The sequence below is a fragment of the Sinohyriopsis cumingii genome, chromosome 11 (genome assembly GCF_028554795.1).
Source record: "Sinohyriopsis cumingii isolate HCF-2022 chromosome 11, ASM2855479v2, whole genome shotgun sequence".
Classification (NCBI taxonomy): Eukaryota; Metazoa; Mollusca; class Bivalvia; order Unionida; family Unionidae; genus Sinohyriopsis; species Sinohyriopsis cumingii.
The window spans coordinates 30,776,570-30,798,920 of record NC_142971.1 but is presented as its reverse complement, the minus strand read 5'-3'; the positions used below and the strand labels follow the sequence as shown (position 1 = coordinate 30,798,920).

At 35.4% G+C, this 22,351-nt stretch overlaps 1 protein-coding gene across 1 annotated transcript; it reads left to right on the top strand.

The window, feature by feature from the left end:
* The first annotated feature begins 2,832 nt into the window (after window positions 1–2,832).
* On the top strand, window positions 2,833–15,041 carry LOC149787846 (cilia- and flagella-associated protein HOATZ-like). Its single transcript, XM_089975678.1, has 4 exons — window positions 2,833–3,334; window positions 9,405–9,443; window positions 12,322–12,452; window positions 14,311–15,041. Exons 1-4 carry the CDS (start codon window positions 3,151–3,153, stop codon window positions 14,485–14,487), a joined length of 531 nt encoding a protein of 176 aa, XP_089831804.1. The 5' UTR covers window positions 2,833–3,150; the 3' UTR covers window positions 14,488–15,041.
* Window positions 15,042–22,351: the final 7,310 nt, after the last annotated feature.

Genomic DNA, 22,351 nt, shown 5'->3' with positions numbered 1-22,351 from the left:
ACTGAGTACACTCCCTTTGTGGGGTACCGTTTTCAAGGGGGTATTCATCTGAGGCGGTGTTTCCTACTCTAGTCATTATTCTGCGACCTGTTAGGAAGTTTTCGATCCAGTTAAACATGCGTCCAGTAATTCAGAAGTGGTTGAGTTTGTAATCAATCCTTTGGTTCAGACAAGATCAAACGCGTTTTCAAGGTGAAGAAAGACTGCCGTAACTTCTCTGTCTGATTTTCTTTCGGAGTTGAAAGCTAGTTTGATATCCGTATCCGCTTCTAGTCTTAAAAGTTGATATGTGGTGGAGCGCCTGTTACGGAAGCCACATTGGTTTTCTTATAGGAGTTTGTTACTTTCTAGGTGGTGTTTTAATCTGTTGGCTAGGATTGTTTCCATCGTTTTACATGTTATTAGTGAGGGAGATGGGACGATACGAGTTAATATTATTAGGGTCTTTACCTGGTTTAGGGATTGGGATGACAATTGCTTGTTTCCAGCTGAGTGGTAGTTTTCCGCTTTGGCAAATTTAGTTGAGCAGTTTTATAATGGTTGTTGTAATGTAGTTTGGAAGATTTTTGTATATAATAATAATAATGAGGACTTTGTATAGCGCCTAATCTTTAGAAGCTCTAAGCGCTTCACATTAGACAACACATATAAGATAAAAAAAACAAACATATAATAATATTATTACAAAAACAGACAACATGAAATTAAAAAAAACATTAAAAAAATAAAAAAACATGCTGAGAATATTTCAGGTAGGAAACATTATTAGGTCTTTAAGTTTATTCTTGCAGTCGTAATAAGTGAGTTTTGAGAGCCCTCTTGAATGTGATCACTGTGTCTTTGTGTCTAAGTTCAGTGGGCAATTCATTTCACGTTGCTGGGCCTGGTATGCAAAAGAACGCTGTCCATATGACTTTGTTTTCATAGTGGGAATAATGAGTATACGATTGTCAGAAGAGGATCGTAAGTATCTTGCTGGTGTGTACACATGGGTGAGGTCGGATAGGTATGTTGGACTAGAGTCCGACAGTGAAACGTAGCACAGAGAGCAAATTTTGTGTTTGATTCTGGATCGAATAGATAGCCATTGTAGGGTACAGAGCAGCGGGGAGGTGTGTTCTGATCGTGGTACTCTAAGTATGATCCGAGCAGCTGTGTTTTGAACTTTTTGAAGTTTCTGGAGCAGATATTGAGATGAACCAGACAGAACTGAGTTACAATAGTTCAGTCTTGAAAGTACTAATGAACACATAAGTGTTTTAGTGGCATCAACTGAAAGATATTTGCGAATTGAGCTGATGCGTCTCAGCTCAAGATATGCAGCCTTGCATATGTTCATGACATGTTGGTGCAATGTGAGAGTACTGTCCAGAATAACACCTAGGTTTCGTACTGATTGTGTGAATTTAATGTTGGCGTTGCTGATATTGATTGCTTGAAGTAAAGGATGTGAATGAGAAAGTCTTTGTGTTGTGATCAGAATGGCCTCAGTTTTATCATCATTCATCTGCAGCTTGTTACATGTCATCCATGATTTCACATCAGAAATGCACCTCTCTACACCTTGGATAGTATCATCAACTTCAGTTGGGTGGCTAGATTTGTATATTTGGGTGTCATCAGCGTAAAGTTGGTGAGACACTGAATGATGATCTATGACACTTGAGAGCGACTGAGTGTACATAATGAAGAGAACAGGTCCAAGAACAGACCCCCGTGGAACACCACAACATAGATCAACTGGGCTGGAGTGTATTCCATTTGCAGATACAATTCAAGTCCTGTTGACCAAGTAGGACTTGAACCACAGTAAGGCTTTATCATGAATGCCAAATACATGCTGGAGACGGTGAAGTAATATATCATGGTCTGTTGTGTCAAATGCTGCAGACAAATCAAGGAGGGTGAGGACTCTAATCTTTCCGCTATCCAACGCAGAGAGAATGTCATTAACTACTTTTAGAAGAGTAGTTTCAGTACTGTGGCAAGGGTGATATGCAGATTGTACATTGCTAAAAGGACTGTTTGAATTTAGAGGAGATATATGATATATCCAATTTGATCTTTCCCAGGTGAGGTTTCATTTTTAGAACCTAACGCTATGTTCCATTCGTAAAGGATGATTTCGGAATTTAAATCTGAGTTCTTGGACCCTAGGCCTTTAAAGAGGTTAAGACGTGTGGTTTCAGCTTTCTGTCTGTGATCCTGTAAGTTCCTAGTGTGGTTGGTATTACTACTCATGACCGAGAAATGGTTAGCAAGTAGGTCAGCTTTGTCATGGTTGGTTGTAGCATTTTTCAGCTTAGGTGTTAAGTTAATAGCTTTTCCCCGAATAGATTTTATTTTGTCCCATACTTGTTTAGAGTTAGGTTTGAGGTTCAATTTGGAGCAGAAGTGTTACCATGTTTATTCTTTTGCTAGTTTTATGATCCCTTTGATGTGTTTGTCTTTGTCTTTATATTGGATGAAATCTATTGAGTCTCTTGTTCATTTATATTTGTTTAGTGCTATTTTAAAAAAAATTTCTGTGTGTGCTTTTTGACATTGATCATCCCACCATGGTACTGATTGTTTTGTTTGAGTGTTTGTTTCTTGGGGAATATTTAGGGTAGCTGCATTAAGTATAGTATTATTACACCCACGTATACAAAAAAAAAAATTGCAAATGATAACATTATGTAACTTTAACATAGAAGTCTGATCCATACCAGTGTATCGAAATAATTAGTTTATATTTTTAACATTTGTTTCAAAGTAGTTTTATTTTCCTGCAAAGCTGTAGGCCTACTTGGTCATTCGAAGGAGGGGCCCAGAGTGGTCCAAAGTGCTCTCCGTTCCAGATCACTGCCATCTCACCTCTGTCTGCGTGGATTCGAGTCCAAGCCTCGGCTAGCGTGGATACGTGGGAAAGCCTGCCAGTATCTTTTCGTGGGTCGGTGGTTCTTCCCTGGGTTTTCCAGGGTTCTTCCTTCACCAGTTATACTGGCCGCCATGTATAGCCTATCTTGTGCTGATACATGGTGTTAAACCCTAGAACAACAAAACAATCATTCGAAGGGTCAAACCTCAGGCACACTTTGATCTGGCAGAAATAGCCGAGGTCGTCCGAATCAAGCTAAATATACACTGGATTTGTTTATAACAACAAACATGTCTACTGTTATAGATTTAACACAACAGCCTGAAATAGTAGAATTCACCGGCTCTTCAAATGAAGACATCAATTATGCCACAACATTTTGGCAGTCAATACAGTTACAGCCACCTATGGAATCGCGTTTGGTATCAAGTGACATCAAACAACGCTTAAAAGTTGCACCACCTAGTTCTCAAGGTACGAGTTACATATTTTCGCGTCGAAAGTGACCGTAGCTCAGAGCGACACAAGTAATGCGATGACATGTACAGTCTTAATTCACAGATAGCAAGGGCATGTATAGCATAACCTCATAATTAGCACAGCAGTTTATGTAAAAATTAAAGTCTTCATTATGGCACTAACGTTCAATAAAAGTACAATTAAATTTCAGAATATGTTAGTTTACGACAATAAATGAATTGACACATCACTCACAATGTTGGTTTTTGCGCACTGAAGAACTCCAACAGTCAGAGTTCATTATGAGTAAACAGCCTCCATGTAGGATTTTTTGAGAGCAAAATGTTTAAATAATGTACATTTTATATATTTTATATAAGTGTTTTCTACCGTAAATTGAGACTGAATATTTTCTTACATATTATGTTTTGTTTAAATAATTGTATTACAAATATAAACGAAAATCCCACTGAGCATAATGTTTTCTTATGCCCTGTATGACCTCTGGCATTATGCAAAGGTAATCACTTACAGAAAGTATCACTTGGTATACATGATGAGAAATTATGAAATTATTACAGCTTGAATTTCCAGCTGTTTTATGGTAAGTGAGGTAATGAAGGTAATCAAGAGCTGTTCTAACAAGTCAGGTGGCAAGTCCTCGACCTGGCTATTGGCATGTAACACAGTGAACCAGTGATAGCAGTATCTGGTCAGTGGGCCATGTTAGTGATAGTGTGTTAATATTAAATAAAAAAGGTGGGTAAGTCATTTGTAGGTCAACCAGCAAGTAATTTTCCAGGATAGCACTCTCTTGGGTAGCATTTGTTTTTGCCTTTTTTATTGCTAGTCCTGTTCCAAAATGTGGAGAATGACAAAGAGCATGGTTTATAATACAAAATAATTCTGATCAGCACAGACTCAAAATTACTCCTGTATAATGTGTCCACAGATTGCTGTCTATGCTATTTGCTTGAAATCATTAATAGGAAAAATACGATATACATGTAGTGGTGGATCTGGGTCCCTGATGAATGGTATTGGGCACTGACATGTTGAAAACATGGGGGTGGAGGAGTTATGCTGGATGTTTTGGGCATCTATGCAATTTCATATCAGTTTTTACACCTTGTTATTGACTTATCTTTTGACATTCCATATTCCTTGTCACTAAGGTTTGAAGTTGGCTGACCAGAACACCTGGGAATGTAAATAGAGCCATTACAATTGTCTCATCTCATTTGATTAAATGTCAGGTCCAAGTATTTGGTATTAAAAATGACATTCCAATGTTGATCAGGATCATTTTTAGTTAGACACAAACAGTTTAGCCCTGATCCAAAATTTTGGTATGATAAAATCTGATTTCAGATAGTTACTTGAACCCCTAGACCTAGTGTTATACATTGGATGAACTATCAAGTGGACATTTTATGTACCTTTGTCACCTAGTAATTATCAAGACGTGCAGATGTTAAAGTTGGCAGTTTGGGGTGGGAAAATGTCCCATGAACTCACGGTGCAACATTTGAGACTTGACTGTCAAAATGTTCCTACCAGTACTTATACTGTGAGCACCACCACCTCCTTCATCCATATGATATACAAATAAAAATTGTATACAAAAAGTATCACTACAGAATTTTGTTTTAAATATCATAATTGTAATTCCATTTGATCATTTCTGTATTTTATTTCAATGGCTCAAGAAATCAATGAAATGAAAGGTAAACTTTATATTAGTAATATTATTCAGGCATTAGATATATATTATATAAGACAATATATTGTGTGAGATTTTATAATTTTCTGTGTAGTTTTTTATTTTCTGATTTCTGTGTGTTCAGATACAAAATATGTTTTAGCAGATGGGAATATGTTATAGATAGCAATCAATAATAATTGAAATTAAACTTAATTTGTTTATGTGCTGGTATCTTCTCTAAATATTACTCAAGCTGAAAGTTTTTATGAAAACATGCAAGACTTAGTCTTGAAGTCTTGACATAGATTTATCTATCTCATAACATTAAGTTTAGGGATTAGGTATCTAGTGTAATTAATTTCTTTGATTAGGTATTTTGTGTGATTCATGAATTTATGAATTAGGTATTAAAACAAGACAAAATTATATTACACACAGGTTGTAAGGCTAACAAAATATGAGGTACCTAAGAAAAAAGAACATGAATGTAACACATGATATCGTTACATAATGCTTAACAGGGATTACAAAATTTGGCTATCACAATATAAGAAACTGCAAATATTTTCCAAGAGTTGTATGTTACCTGTATTTATTAATAGATTGTATTTATAAATGTTATTCCTGGAAATGTAAAAATGAGGTATACATTTTGGTCATTCATCATGAAAATAAGAACAAAACAGAAGATGGTGATAGTCAAACCTTTTTCTTGAGACTCATAGAGTGTACAATATATTTCATAATTTATAGCAGATGGAAACATTAGCCCATGATCCAGTTTCAACAGGAAACCTGTGATTAGTAGTTTTAAACTTATTTAAGCATTTAGACATATTTTTGGAAATGAGAGATAGATCTTTTCTGAATCCAAACTAGTTTTAGATAAATTGTACTTTAGACATTAAAATGATCTATTGATGTTAATTGTCCAAGCTTACATGGATTTTAGCTCACAGATTTTGTTAGCCATTTAAATGACACAAATCTTTGATTTCTCCATGTGTAGCTAAACCTGGCATGATCCAACATAGCTTTTACTTCAAGTATCCATTTTATTGTCATAGGAATTATCACAAAAATATTTGTTAAGAAGAAAAATACATACAAGACATTTTTTCTTCATAGTGACATGCTAATCTTGCCCAATAGTTTATGTTGCAATTTTTAATGTTAACAATATGGGGAACCAACCAAGTTCAACATATACTATAGATAGGTAGGTACATAATTTTAACATTCAATATAATTCTAAGGAAAGAAAGATAAATTTTCTTCAACTAGGTCAGATCATATAAATCCCCAAATTTCATAAGTATTTGTTAATTCAATGCAATGGTCTATTTGAACAGTTTAGCTAACAATCAATAGTCAAATCTTAATTGTGTATATGCTTTTTAAGTAACTGGATACCTTTATTAACTAAAGATACTTGATTTTTCAAGTCATTTGAGAACTTAACATTCTTGTGAACGATATGGCCAAAGTAATTATACAACATCCGCTATTTGAGAACTTTCCATTCTTGTGAACAATATGGCCAAAGTAATTATACAACATCTGCTAATAAAAGCTACATAACATTACATATTTACCATACAAGATTCATTTATGTTTGGAGGATACAGCACAACCACTGCTTGTACCATTATTGGAATTAATACTCAGTCATCATTATCTGTACCAAATTTCTTTGAAACATTCAAAACATCCATGATACTTTGAATAGGTCTTTTCTTGCTGACATTATTTATCATGTACGGGTATATCTTTGGATCTTTTGATTGTAAAGGATGTATTTTCCTTTGCAATAATTTTTTTAATGAAAGCAATGATATGCAAGGGTTTTTTTTTTGCACTGTCTACTAGCCATTAGCATTGTAGCTTTACTCTCTGCAGTTTTTCTAATTTTGGGATCTTTCCTATATGAGTATTATTTATTGATTTTCATACTCTTATTGCCAAACCATGGCTTAGAATCGGTTTTTTTCTTGTGTGTATTTGCAGAACTATGTCCTTTTTGAGAAAATGTCAGTTCAGCAGAGCTAATAAAAAGATAAAATCAGATTTTGAACATTTATATTGGGCAGGGATTCATTGTTTCTACTTAAATCCCATACTCTTCCAGTTCTATTTTCTGTGATAGAATCATGAAGTACATGTGACTGATTACTTCAAAAGTCGCACAATAAAACACTGTGAGTGTCTGAAAACAAAGGATTATAATCAAGAACTTCAAAATTTTATTACAGATGGAAGTCATTGAAAGTTGTTACTAGAAAATCAGTTAGACTTTTGTCACTAGATGTGCATTTTCCAACTCCTGTGTCTACACCCACCCATGTTACACATGTGCATATTAGTATTCTTACAAAAGTTCAATAAATGCACACCATATCAATTTCTATTTTTGTCTTAATGTGAGTATCAGACCTGGGGTGTACCAGATATGTCTAGACACTTAGTCCCATCTATCTGAATCACTGCATCATTATCAAGACTGAATATTTTAGCTAATTGGTTTGTATTAAGATTATTTCAAATATCTGATAATCTGATAAATTAGCAGTTCTGGCATTAAAGTCACATGACTTGAGCTGTTAGAGAAACATATTTTCTAAATCAGTAAATGCTTCATTTTGACTCAAAAGATACATTCTGATTCTGATTCTGTACCCTCACACAGAGAGAATCCTTAATAAACTAATATACCCCTGGAATGGTGGAATAAATCTGTCTGTTTGTTTTATAACTATCTTACAATCATTGATATTGATGTTATCTATGTCCTTCAGCTTCATTGCAACAGTTGTAACAATATCATAAGAATAAATAAATTCAGAAAATTCAGGTAATAAGAGTTTTTGTCTTAAACCCCACACAATTACAAAAGCAACCATCCAAGAGCTTGGTTGTACAGGATGATAATTATTGTACATGTTTATATTCCAGATATTTACTTTCTTGACATTGATAAGCATTTACTTGTTCAAATTTAGTCAGTATTAGCTAATACACAACAGCAACTGTCATATTCAGGTTCATGCTGACCTTTTGTGGGCCAACTGTACAGTCACTAAGATTGTGCATTGTTGATGATCCAAAGGGGGCCTCAAGTAGCATATTAGAGTCTGGAGTAGAAACAGAGTAGGTTAGGTATTAACATCAGCTGTCAGCCTGGAAGTGTTTTGACATGGAAGAGCAATGAGTCCATTCACATATACTGTTGCTTGCTATTCATTCATTTGTTTGCCACAAATGTAAAGCCTGTTGCAAGAAGTTCAACTTGCAAATTTCAATCTCTGGTTTTCCTGGAAGCTAGCAAAATCAGTTTTCCTTGTTCTGCATCATCTTTTGGAAACTGTTTCTTTATGTTGTTTAGTTTTCCTTTGAGATATACTGCTTGTCTGACATGATCCATTTTAGCTAGAGAATTTAACAACAACTGGTCCAATCTTGCGGCCCTTCCTTTGCTACATTTCTGTAATTGTTCCTATTTCCCATGAATAGATCCTATGTATACATTAAAATTCAATATTTGTGGGGTCATTCAGTTCCTGGATTAGGTCTGTCACGTCGTTTAATTCTTAGATATGTCATTCATTTCAGAGATTAGGTATCTTGTGTCATTCAATTATTAGACACCACATGTTATTCAGTTCTGATATTCAGTATCTCATGTCATTCAGTTCAGATATTAGATATCATGTCATTCAGTTCTGATATTCATTATCTCATGTAATTCAGTTTAGATATTTGATATCTCATGTTATTCAGCACAGATACATTTACAAGGTATCTCATGTGATTCAGCATAGATATTTGGTATCTCATGTTATTCAGTTCAGATAATAGATATATCATTCAGCACAGATATTAGGTATCTCATGTTATTCACTGCCAGTATTTGGTACATGTGTATATGTCATTTGTATTTGTCATTCAGTTCAGATACTTGGTATCTCATTACATTTAGTAGCGATATTTTTATCTCATGTCATTCAGTTCAGACATTAGGTATCTCATGTTGTTCAGTTTACAATAAGTGTAAACAAGTGTGAGTGAGAAAACATATAGCATAGGAAAATTATTTTTCTGCAAAAAATCAGTCTGAAGGGGAATGTGAGATAGACAAATATTTGGCGAGACTTTCCTGAGAAATGGCAGATATGAGTCTTCAAGGTAAGGATGTATAATGATACGATGATAACCTGTTGATAAAACTGTTGATCCTATTTTTATGTGTTGAGACCAAAAACCAAGAAATTTATTACTATTTTTAGATGCTGAACTTATATTATGTAGTCACACTGTCATTGTTTGATTAGTTCTGTGATTGATTGATTAGTTCTGTGATTGATTGTGAAATTATTCTTTCAGCTCGGAATGTTGCACCTTCTATACCTGAGAACTCAACAGGTAAGCATTATTTTGAGAACATTCAGATTTATGAAATGTAAAGGGAATAAATAAGAAAACTAATGATATATGACAGTTATGTGGGATATTTACCATATTATTGGTAACATAAAAAACAACTATGCACAAGATTATTTGTAACATAAAAGACAACTATGCACAAGATATGTACCATATTATTGGTAACATAAAATGCAACTGTGCAGGATATGTTGTTGTTGTTGTTGTGGGGTTTAACGCCATATTTCAGCACATGATAGGCTATGCATGGTGTCCAGTATTAATGGTGGAGGAAGAACCCGGGAAAACCCAGGGAAGAACCACCGACCCATGAGAAGCTACTGGCAAGCATTCTCACATACCCACATTAGCCAAATCCTAGACTCAAACCCATGCAAACAGAGGTGAGATGTCAGTGATCTGTAACGGAGAGCGCTTTAGACCACTCGGCCACTTGGGGCCCCTTGTGCAGGATATGTACCACGTTATACTTAACATATTGTTGGTAATTGTTCATATCTTCTAATATTTCCCACATATCAGTGCATACAAATTATAATTGTTTTGCTTTGATTTAATTTATCAGTGTTTCATTACAACTTTGCAAGCTTCTGTGCTTAAGAATGAGTTGAAAATTATAAATAATAATCTTTTACTAGAATTACTTGAACATTCTAAAAATAAGTTTTACAACTTACCGACAGTATGGTGGTACTGGTATTCAGTTTTTCATTCCAGTGATTGTTGGTGATGCTTCAAGTTCCCAGTATCAGTATCTCCATTCTTAGCTGGTGTATTTTGATTCCCTTGCCTGTCCATCTGTTTATCTCATACCACATTTTCTCCATAACTTTTGGGTGGAAATTCATTAAACTTTGTGGTTACATGGAAATTCATTAAGCTTTGTGGTTACATGGGAATTTTCATTAAGCTTTGTGGTTACAAGGAAATTTTGATTAAACTTTGTGGTTATGTTCCCCTTAGGGTAACTGGCTGCAAATGGGGTGGGGTGGAGTCATGGCTGCAAATGGGGTGGGGTGGAGTCATTCATGGCCAAAGGTGAGACATAACAAATTTACGTTACAATCAAATTTTCTAAATTATTCAGATCAGACTTTGTTGATGAAGTTATTGCAGGGAGACATATATTTGATGGCTTTTGTATTGGGGGAAATATGGGGGTGGGGTGGGGGTGATGAGGGTATAGTATGCATTTATAAAGTGGAGATTTGCGATAGGAAGTTATTTTCAGTTGCTCTAGTTTCAGTATGAATGTTCTTTTCTCTTAACAAGTGTATGTTTCTTTCTTTTCATGTATTTCTTTATGTATGGTAAAATGTTAATTATCCAGATTATTTGCTTGTATATGGACTACTACTGTGTCCACCCCCAAATAAGTACTTAGTACATTATGTGCATGCATCTGTAAATTCAGCTAATTTGATGATCATAGTGCCAACAGAGTAACAGAACAAATAAATACTCACAACTGAATATCATCAAATACAATTAAAATTATAATGGTTTTATGAATAGCTAAAATATCCTTATAATTTGGAGAGAGGGAAAGAATAAGCTGTTAAAAGAGAAAGTTTTTTGTTACAACCAATTATTGCAAAGTGATAATATATTTGTGATACATAAATCCCAAGCCAATTAAGCATGATTAAAGACTTATAGCAGTAGGATCAAAGGCAATTTTGGGTCCAGGCATATGCAATTGACTGTCAAACTGTCTTAATAAAATCTTATCAGTTGAGTTTACCTTGATCAAAATCCTTTGATGCTTGTGTTCACAAGACCTGCTCTTAAACATTTCATGTCTAAAGAGCATTAATATTTGCATAATTACTGTCTGATACAATATAGATATATAATGAAAGGTACTGTTATTGGGCCAATTCAGTCCAGGTAATCCCAATCAGTTCTACAAACAAAAATTTGATGACCTAGATGTGTGTGTTTGTGTGTATGTATGTATGTATGTATGTATGTATGTATATATATATATATATATATATATATATATATATATATATATATATATATATAGTTAATTTAGTCATAATACTTTAATCTAATCATCTTCCAAGCTGGGGGAGGGGGTAGAATTGCAAATAAAGGCATGAAAATTCATAATGATGAGCAATTGTAATTGCTCCAGTTTCTGTATGCATGTTTCTTTTCTCATTCCAAAAATGTGTTGTTCATTTATAAAATTTCATTTAATGCAATTTAATCTTATCTAATCTAGTCTAATCTAATTTAATCTTAGACATTTTTGTGCTCAAGACACGTTAATGAATACCATATTGTACAACATTTGCATGACGAAGCACTGTTTGAATGGAAACAAGCTATTGTAATGAGGGTAGATCATGAGAACAAATGTTGGCATTATAGTGAGGGCAGAATATGGAAACAAATATTGGCATGATACTAGACAGAATATAGAACAAATTTTGGCATTATACTAGATAGAATATGGGACCAAATGTTGGCATTATACTGGATAGAATATAGAACAAATGTTGGCATTATACTGGACAGTTGTTGTTGCTGTAGGGTTTAATGCCATATTTTCAGTACATGATAGGCTAAACATGGCAACCAGTATTAATGGTGGAGGAAGAACCCGGGAAAACCCCGGAAAAAACCACCGACCCACAAGAAGCTACTGGCAAGCTTTCTCACATATCCACATTGGCATACTGGACAGAATATGAGAGCAAATGTTGGCATTATACTGGACAGAATATGGGAACAAATGTTGTCATTACAGTGAGGGCAGATTATAGTTGTAACTAACACAAAAGACTATTTAAAGTTCAGCTGAACATGATTATCAACCATCTTCATTCCATTTTATTTCTTTTAGTATTGCAAAATTTCTATGTGAGAGCCAAGACAATAGAGCACTTTGAGGAATATAACCGTGTACAGAAATTTGCAGAAGCTAGGGATGAAGACAAACAAATGCTGATGAGGAGGAGGGAAGAAAGAAAACTGGTATGCATAAAACTGTTTAACTGGTATGCATTAACTGTGTTTAGTATGCATAAAACAGTTTAACTGGTATGCATAAACTGTGTTTAACTGGTATGCATAAACTGTGTTTAACTGGTATGCATTAACTGTGTTTAACTGTTATGCATTAACTGTGTTTAACTGGTATGCATTGTGTTTAACTAGTATGCATAAAACTGTGTTTAAATGGTATGCATCAATTGTTTAACTGGTATGCATTAATTGTGTTTAACTTGTATACATAAAACTGTTTAACTTGTATGCATTAACTGTGTTTAACTGGTATGCATTAACTGTGTTTAACTGGTATGCATTTACTGTGTTTAACTGAACTGGTATGCATTAACTGTTTTTAACTGGTATGCATTTACTGTGTTTAACTGGTATGCATTTACTGTGTTTAACTGGTATGCATTAACTGTTTTTAACTGGTATGCATTAACTGTGTTTAACTGGTATGTATTTACTGTGTTTAACTGGTATGCATTTACTGTGTTTAACTGGTATGCATTAACTGTGTTTAACTGGTATGCATTAACTGTGTTTAACCGGTATGCATTTACTGTGTTTAACTGGTATGCATTTACTGTGTTTAACTGGTATGCATTTACTGTGTTTAACTGGTATGCATTTACTGTGTTTAACTGGTATGCATTTACTGTGTTTAACTGGTATGCATTTACTGTGTTTAACTGGTATGCATAAAACTGTGTTTAACTGGTATGCATAAAACTGTGTTTAACTGGGTATGCATTAACTGTGTTTAACTGGTATGCATTTACTGTGTTTAACTGGTATGCATAAAACTGTGTTTAACTGGGTATGCATTAACTGTGTTTAGTTTGTATGCATAAAACTGGGATTAACTGGGTATGAATTAACTGTGTTTAGTTTGTATGCATAAAACTGTGATTAACTGGTACACATTAACTGTGTTTAACTGGTATGCATACAACTGTGTTTAACTGGTACACATTAACTGTGTTTAACTGGTATGCATAAAACTGTTTAACTGGGTATGCATTAACTGTGTTTAGTTTGTATGCATAAAACTGTGATTAACTGGGTATGAATTAACTGTGTTTAGTTTGTATGCATAAAACTGTGATTAACTGGTACACATTTACTGTTTTTAACTGGTATGCATACAACTGTGTTTAACTGGTACACATTAACTGTGTTTAACTGGTATGCATACAACTGTGTTTAACTGGTATGCATTAACTGTGTTTAGCAACAAATTAGCAGCATAGAGATTTCACAAATTACTTACCCGTAGTGTACTTTTTGTATGTACTACTTTTCTTTGCATAATCTATTATGATTGATACATTTGGAATTGTGTTAATCTTGCACACACACAAATTAGTTTTTTTTCTGTTGTGATTTACATGATAAGGATTTTAAAGCACAATAACTGTGAACAAAGTTTTGATGTCTTATTTTTAAGGCTGACTTATTAGGGGTATAAATCTTCATAGAATGGTTCATTTTTGGGGGTGATCTTACATTCAAAACTGTCAGGGTTTGTTTTAGATTTTAATGAAATTTGGAAAATTGTTCTTGTGTACAAAATTTAGTCTGAATAAACCTTCACTTTTTTTGCCTCTTATCAACTTTATTTTTAGAATGCATTCATTTTATTAAATTTGAAAACTAATGAAATGACTGAACACATCTGAGTTTAAGCTGCAACTGTCAGATATTTGGTTCATCAAAATCTCTATATAAAAAGATATTAATAATTAAATATTATTAAAAGTTCTTTTTAGAAATTTAAATTTGTTTTAAAAGAGCAAAATATCAGTATCTTTTAATTTACAATTAAACTGATTTTCAGAGGGAGAAAATCTCCAAAAACAAGGGTCTTAAGCAGAAACCAGCTGAAATAGTTATCTCCCCTGATGACTATGAAGCAGAAGCAGCAGACACTAATGACATGGATGCACTCAAACAGATAGATGACTTTGAAAAGAAAAATATAAATGACAGAATGGAGGATTCTGATTCAGATTGACCTAGAAATGGAGCTTTGGTGGATATTCTTGGGTTTATAGTCATACATTTTCTTTTATCCCAGGTTGATCTTTTTATTACATGTTCATGTATTGAAATGAATGTGTTGAAGATTAATAACTAATAATGTACTGCATTTAAACTAAAACAGAGATGTAATCTTTTCAATAAGTGTTTTTATGAGTTTTCAAGAAATAGAGATCTTTGTATTAGTTTTAAAATGGAAACCCAGAGCCAAATTCCCTGAAAAGCAGTGAGCCCAGAGAGCTCACTACAAAGCACTCTGTAAACAATAAAACTATTTGCCAAAGAAAACCTAACACACTACATTACTCTGAGTAATGAGGTATGATGCATGTAGTTAAGAAAGATGAATACATGTGCACAAATCGAAGAATGAAAAAATAAGTTGTATTAGATCCATGCATGTAGAGTGACGATTATTTCTTGAAATTAAGGGAGAGTATTTGTAGTCCATGCTGTTATCTACTTATTCTGTTACTGCAATACATTGGTCAGAAGAATTTTAAGGAAATAAAGTTTATGCAAAATTAATAGTTTTACATTTGCTAATTTCACACACACTATTTGATGTAAAAGTGAGGATTATGTGATTCAACACATGCAGTATCTCACAACTGCTCCTATCCCATTTAAGATGGAGACGTCAGACTATAGTTATGATTTGTAGTATTCTGCATATGTGCACAGCATTTCTGGAATTGTATGCACCAATGAGAGAAGAGCTGGAATTGATGGGTGGGTAATGCATATGCATATATGCATCATTCGGGGTTTAGTGACAACTGAAAAAAACAATGAGATAATGTTCTCTGTGCCTTTTCACTTTATATATCCCTACTATGCCTTTTGTCTAGTGTAGCCCTGTGCCTTTTGTCCCTTGTATCCCAGTGCCTTTTGAGGAAATGGTGGGAATTATGTGACATTGTCTGCCTATACCTGTATGTGAGTGTGCGTGCATAATGTTGCACAACTCCTACACTTGTCCAGAGAGAAACTTCAAAGCTAAGGATATGATTGGGGATGGTCTGTTAATATGCATAAGTTTTTAATTTTGAACCAACCACTTTGGGCAAAGCATGGGAAATGAGGACACATTTTCCTCTGCTTCATTGTATATCCAGTGTGTAGTAATGTTGGGAGGTTGAATTGTCATAAAACTTCTGCTAAACCACCAGAAATAGACCAACCTTTCTCAATTCAATAAATAGAGCTCAAGTTACAAGGAGCACAAACTGAGGGACACATGAACAGACTGATCATAATATATCTACTAATTTTAAAAGTGCAAAAATAAGAATGCTTTAGATATTATACTTTAATTCATTTTAACAGATGCTTGACCATGGTGTTTGTATATCCTGATAGGCAGTGTTAGCGGACTCTTTTTCTGTCAGGCACAGATCCTTGTAGACACCCCAAATATCAGCATTGTCAATGCAGGACAATTCCTTTTCAGCAAACTTCACACTATTCTTTCTGACAAGGACATTGCTGAGTTGGTTTTTTTTTTGACAACTGAAGGGTTAGCATCTGACAACTGTCAATACTAGCCTAAACGTTGTTGCTGGTGAGGTTTTGAAATTTGTTAATAAAACATCTGGTTTTGGTTTATGGTGCTCAAGTTACTAGTCACAATGACAGTGCTCCAGACTGCTTTTACATTAGGAGTCCAGAAAAAATTTGTGATGCTACTGGAGTTCAGCCATCAAAGATTTGTAATTGTGTCAGACAAGTATTTCACATTAATAATAAAACATGGCTGAAGACTCTGAAATGACTGACTTTGGAGATCATATAGAGAATCTGCTTGTGGGAGATACAACCTCAATTACAACAAAGCCATTAAGACAGATGAGATACAACCTCAATTACAACAAAGCCATTAAGACAGATGAGATACAGCCTCAATTACAACAAAGCCATTAAGACAGATGAGATACAGCCTCAATTACAACAAAGCCATTAAGACAGATGAGATACAACCTCAATTACAACAAAGCCATTAAGACAGATGGGATACAGCCTCAATTACAACAAAGCCATTAAGACAGATGAGATACAACCTCAATTACAACAAAGCCATTAAGACATATGAGATACAACCTCAATTACAACAAAACCATTAAGACAGATGAGATACAACCTCAATTACAACAAAGCCATTAAGACAGATGAGATACAGCCAGCCAGCAACGACATGCCAGCTGGGTGGAAGCAAGATGTATCCAGAGGGGGACCAGAACAATGCTTAGCTAAGTTCAATGTGTACTGCAAATACTTACCCTTTCTAGGAAACACACCATCTGTCTCAACTTTTAAAGCATGGTGGTGTCCTCGCACTGAAGTGGGGGCAGAGCTGTATTCTATTAATAAACAAAACAACCAAAGTAAATTCTTGGCCTTGTCCATGCTACAAAAGCAAGTGGGAGTTAATTTCATATGGACATTAGGTCATGTAGAGCTACTACCAGCCAAATCACAGAGAAAATATGAAGTGGTTTAAGAATGAATCCCAATCACAACAAGCAAGCTAACAGATATACTGTTTTGGGATGCAGCACTAACGAAGTGACCTGACAGCTTACCAATAAAAGAGATCACATGCCTCAACAAGACACTTCAGACCTACCATGGTGCACTTTTCATTAGCTTCGCCAAGACTGTAGAGCTTGTTGGATGTCTAGTCATACCGGAGAAGGTAGACCGAAGAGATACAAGATTGCATTTCAGATCTGGCATAGGTATGCAAGATTCAACAAAAGATAGCCAACAATTTATGAGGGGCATTTTGCATCAAATTTAACAGTATTTGGGATACAATCAACAAAATTCTCCACAAAATACAAGTCTTGCCAAACAACTACAAACCATCTTTTGTGAGCAGGACATCATGACTGCCTCGATTCTCATGGCACTAAGGTTTACCCTAAATAAAATTGTACTTGCAATCACAGGTGTTGTAGGCACATCAAGGCTGCCTCTCATCATCCTTGACTCCAGCAGTACAAAAGAATGGGTTAAATACTTGCAGAAAGAGTTTGGCAGCGCTGCCTGGTATAATTGGCACTATTCCTCTTGAAAACAACTGGCAATGCAAATTTGGTGGTGCTCATCATTACAGTACAGGCCACAGTCTTTGCCATTCTCTGCTTTCATATTACCAGATGCAGACGTCAGACAGAATGCTAAGACTGCATTGGATAGTATCCTCATTGTTCAAGAATGAAGAAACTAAATATCTGCAAGTCCCACTGCAATACTATCTTTGTTAGCATCATGATCTTCAGCTTCTTTTGATTCCTGTACATTTTGCATGGTGTTGGTTTGTGCTGCTGACAATTTGTCTGGAAAGGGAGGGGTCAAAGCTGACCTTTTCAGCATTTGTTGGCTGTGGTTGTTGTGGCATGCTTTCACATGTGGGAGCTCTTAATGAATTAATGTTGTGGTTGGTACTCAACATGTTTTCATCTGCCATAAAAAGTTTGTTGTTATGCCCCATAGGTACCAACTTTAAACTCCATGTCATTTGGGATCATGTAAGGCAACCCCAAGGGCATAATCTAGCTTGCTTCTGGCATATCTGTGCAATTCCTGGTACTTATTTAACAACTTGGGGGCATTTTCTATGCTGGTGGCTATATCTTCAAAATTTGCAATAACAGTTTTTATACATTAAAGGCCTTTCCTGGTCCCACCAATGAGCTTAGCATTCAGCACTAATACTGTAAACTCTGCCTACAGTAAATTTAACTTATCCAACATGAAAATGCAAAGTTTTAGCCCTGCTGCCTGGACTATAATGTGCAAACTAGTCCACTTTGAAAATTCAAACGTGTGTTTGTGTTCCATGTATCATGGACCAGATGATGGCCGCTGTCGACACTATGCAACATAGCCAGGTGTCGATTTTTGCTATGCTTCTATTGTTTTTGTCCACATTAAACACATTGCAAAAGCATTCACAGGCAACCATATCTACACTCTCTTGAAGTAGATGGGGATACCACATCCGAGTCAGAATTTCTTTCACTTGGTAGTAAACATGAAACTGATTAAATCTGTGCACTATCTCTGGCAGTTCCCTCTTGCTGTTCCAACAAAAGGTGGCTGCAGACAGTAAAGCCATAAGGTTGTTGTTGTTGTTGTAGGGTTTAACGCCATTTTTCAGCACACGATAAACATGGCGGCCAGTATTAATGGTGGAGGAAGAACCCGGGAAATCCCCGGAAAGAACCACCGACCCTCGAGAAGCTACTGGCAAGCTTTCTCACATACCCACATTAGCCGAATCCAAGACTCGAACCTACGCAGACAGAGGTGAGATGGCAGTGATCCATAATGGAAAGTGCTTTAGACCACTGGGGGCCCCAAAGCCATAAGGGGGAGCTCACCAGTTATTTTGTACTTTTGAGAGAGTGACATATGTTAAGGTGAAGTTGTTTGCATTTAAAACATGCACAATGGAGAGAATATTGGCATACCTCTATGCTACGTTAATGTAATGTGGATGATATTTCTTTGGATATTGTACTTTTGGAAATTGTACACGATTTAAACACACTGCTAACTAAAATGATTGCTCCCTTGTGCTAAATAATCAGCCTGAATTAGTCTAAAGTAAACTATCCATAGCAGCTATTAAAATAGGGAAAATGAATTTTGCGACTAGACAATACCAGCTTCTGAAAGTGCAATGAATGAATTACCAAATATGTAAAACGTAAATAAAGTTATCGGCTCTTTTTTTTATACAATTTACCTCTGAAGTTCAGGAAGTGAAAATGACCAAATGGAGCTAGCACTTTTTTGAAAAGTGCACATCTGGAGTAAGGCCAAGCTGTATACTCTATAACCCATATTACACCCATCAATCATACATCAAAATAAAGGGAATTAAAGGTTTTTTGAATTATACCGTAGATACACAAGGTATTTTTTAAATAGCCAGTATAACCAGTGAAGAAGGCTGGAAAATATGAAACTGTAGAATGCCACCTAACCAGTGATCATGCTCCAAACAGCAAAGTTGACTTGATTTTGCCAAAACTTCATGACACCAACTGTCCAAAAATTCTTCCGGTCATAAATCTGGTTTAAAACTAAATGCAGTCTAGTACACATGTCAAAGTCGAGCAACAGTACATAGAGCTGTACTCTCTCTCTCTGCAGTTAAAGATACTGTAAATACTATTTTTCACCTCCCAATTTAATAAAAGTTCTTGTGGTAATAACATTGTTCCCACACAAGTGCTGGTTCTGATATGGTAAGATGCTTTCATAAAGAATTACTTAAGCATCTGGTCCTTCCTTAAGTGAGTCAAGATCTTGTTGTGAATGTTCATTTCAAATGTGTCAGTCAGTTTTTAATGTTAGATTGTTATTTACACAATAATGCAGATAACTATTTTGTTTATTTTCAATGCATTAATTGTTTTTTAGTTTTGGCTGGCAATAGCCGACTGATGCTCAATGAACCTATCTACTGGCCCTCTGTCACAAATACCTTGCCCAGGGTATGGCATCCCACTCAAAGTTTCCCCTTCTATTATATCAATGGTATAGATAGAAAATTGTAGACTTCAGTAATAACACTTCACATGCTTATAAATAGGCTATCTCATGTCAGTGACGTCTTTTACAGATCAGCTAGTGTCAGCTGAAATCATCCCACTTTACTTATACAACATATTTAGATACACATTGCAAATTCATTTATCAAGGAGTTTTAGCAGACTGAGTGTGCCAAGAGTGTTGTAATGGTTTGATAGTGTGCCAAGGTGTGTTGCAACAGCTCGAGGGATGCCAAGGGTGTTGTAACAGCTTGAGAGTGTGCCAAGGTGATGAAATGTTTTGAGTGTGCCATTGGTGTTTTAACAGCTTGAGTGTGCCATTGGTGTTGTAACAGCTCGAGTGTGCCAAGGGGTGTTGTAATGGCTCGAGAGTGTGCCAAGGGTTTTCAAACAGCTTGAGATTGTGCCAATGGTGCTGTAACAGCTCGAGTGTTTGCCAAGGGGTGTTGCAATGGCTTGAATGTGTCCCAAGGGGTGCTTTAATTGCTTGAGAGTGTGCCAAGATTTGTTGTAACAGCTTAAGAATGTGCCAATGATGTTGTAATGGTTTAAGAGGGTGCCAATGGGTGTTATAATGGTTTGAGTGTGCCATGGGGTGTTGTAATGGTTTGAGAATGTGCCTAGGGTGTTGGAATGGCTTAAAGATGTGCTAATGGTGCTAAACTGGCTTGTAAATGTGCTATAACAGCCAATGGTGTTGTAATGGCTTGAGTGTGTGCCAAGGTATGTTGCAATTTAAATCTTGTGTCCATCTTTCAAGCCATCTGAATACAGGGATGTATGGCTTTCTTAGGAAGCTGTGATTTCACTTAAAGACAAAAGGACTGGTTGAAGACTATTTGAATTATCAAAGATCACATTTTGTTTTGGTGAGTTTTCATAACAAGCATGGTGATTTTGGAACACAGACTTGTGCAGTACTGACAAGATTAATTTGAGCAGTTTTCTAATTTGTATGCCAATAGGTGAAATGAAACTTAGTTTTCAAGATTTTATTTTAGGGTGCCAAGGGGTGTAGTAATGGCTTGAGAGTTTTCAAGATTTTATTTGAGGGTGCCAAGGGGTGTAGTAATGGCTTGAGAGTTTTCAAGATTTCATTTGGGCAGCATCGTATGGTAGATTATATGGATCAAAAGATAGTTTGGTTTTGTTTGAGATAAAATGGTGGTTCATTTGCCACAACAAATAGACTTTCTGAAAGGGAAGTTCTTAATGCTTCTATGAAATGTCCAAGTCCCTGATCAGATCAAACTTCTGCAGGCAACATTTACAACCCGATCCAGACACGCCCGAGACTTAGCCAAGTTCAGATTTTACTCAAGTCCTCTAAAACTAGAGTAAGACCATATGGTCTACTCCTCCCCCTAAATGCTTCTCTAATAAATGTTTCATGATTGTCAGTTGTGCTTGTCAAAACAGATTTTTGGGTCATCATGAATTCCATGCAATTAGCAGAAGTACAGTTTTGGATTGCAAAAACTTGAACCCGTTTTCTTCTGACCGATTGTTAACTATCAGTGCATCTTTAGATGATGTTGAATAGTATGTGTAATCTTTGAGCTACAAACTAGTCATTGACATATGAGTAGTCCGTTCCTGGATTAAGGCATTTCACTATATTGTTAATTTGGACGTTAAAAAGGGTGATTGACAATATGCTGCTGTGAAGTACACCCATATCTGGACATGGTACAAACTTTTTTAAAAAAATTGGATATAAAGTAGGTGGTGACTTGAATTTAGGTTGAGCAGGTAGTCCATTACACCATATCTACATGTGGTGTAGAAGCTTTCAGAAAGAAAGATGGCTACTAAATGTTTTCGCTTCATGAAAGTTTATTCAGTAAATGTTTCAAGTCTGAAGAGATGGTCAATTGTGCTTCTCCAACAGCTGAATCCATACTGAACAGTTTAAAGTTTGTTGGATTTGAAATATCACACAAGTCTATAATTTATCATTCGTTCCAAGGATTTGCATATATTGCTTGTTAATGGCAGGGTATGATGGTTGGAAGGGTCAGTTTGGTCCTTTTTAGATTCAGGTATTGATACAACTGCTGCTTCTTGCCATGATGGCAGAAAGTCACGTTTCCCAAATGTTGCTAAAATTGTTAAGAAGTTTACTAAGAGGGAAAGTGTTACAGAAGCTGATGGTGTACATTTTCTAGTTCTAGTGAAGTGTCATGGACTCGACCAACGAGTCTTGTAACTCTGCGAGGGAAGAGTTTTTTTAAAATCTCCATCATTCACAATGCTGAAATTTAAAGAAAA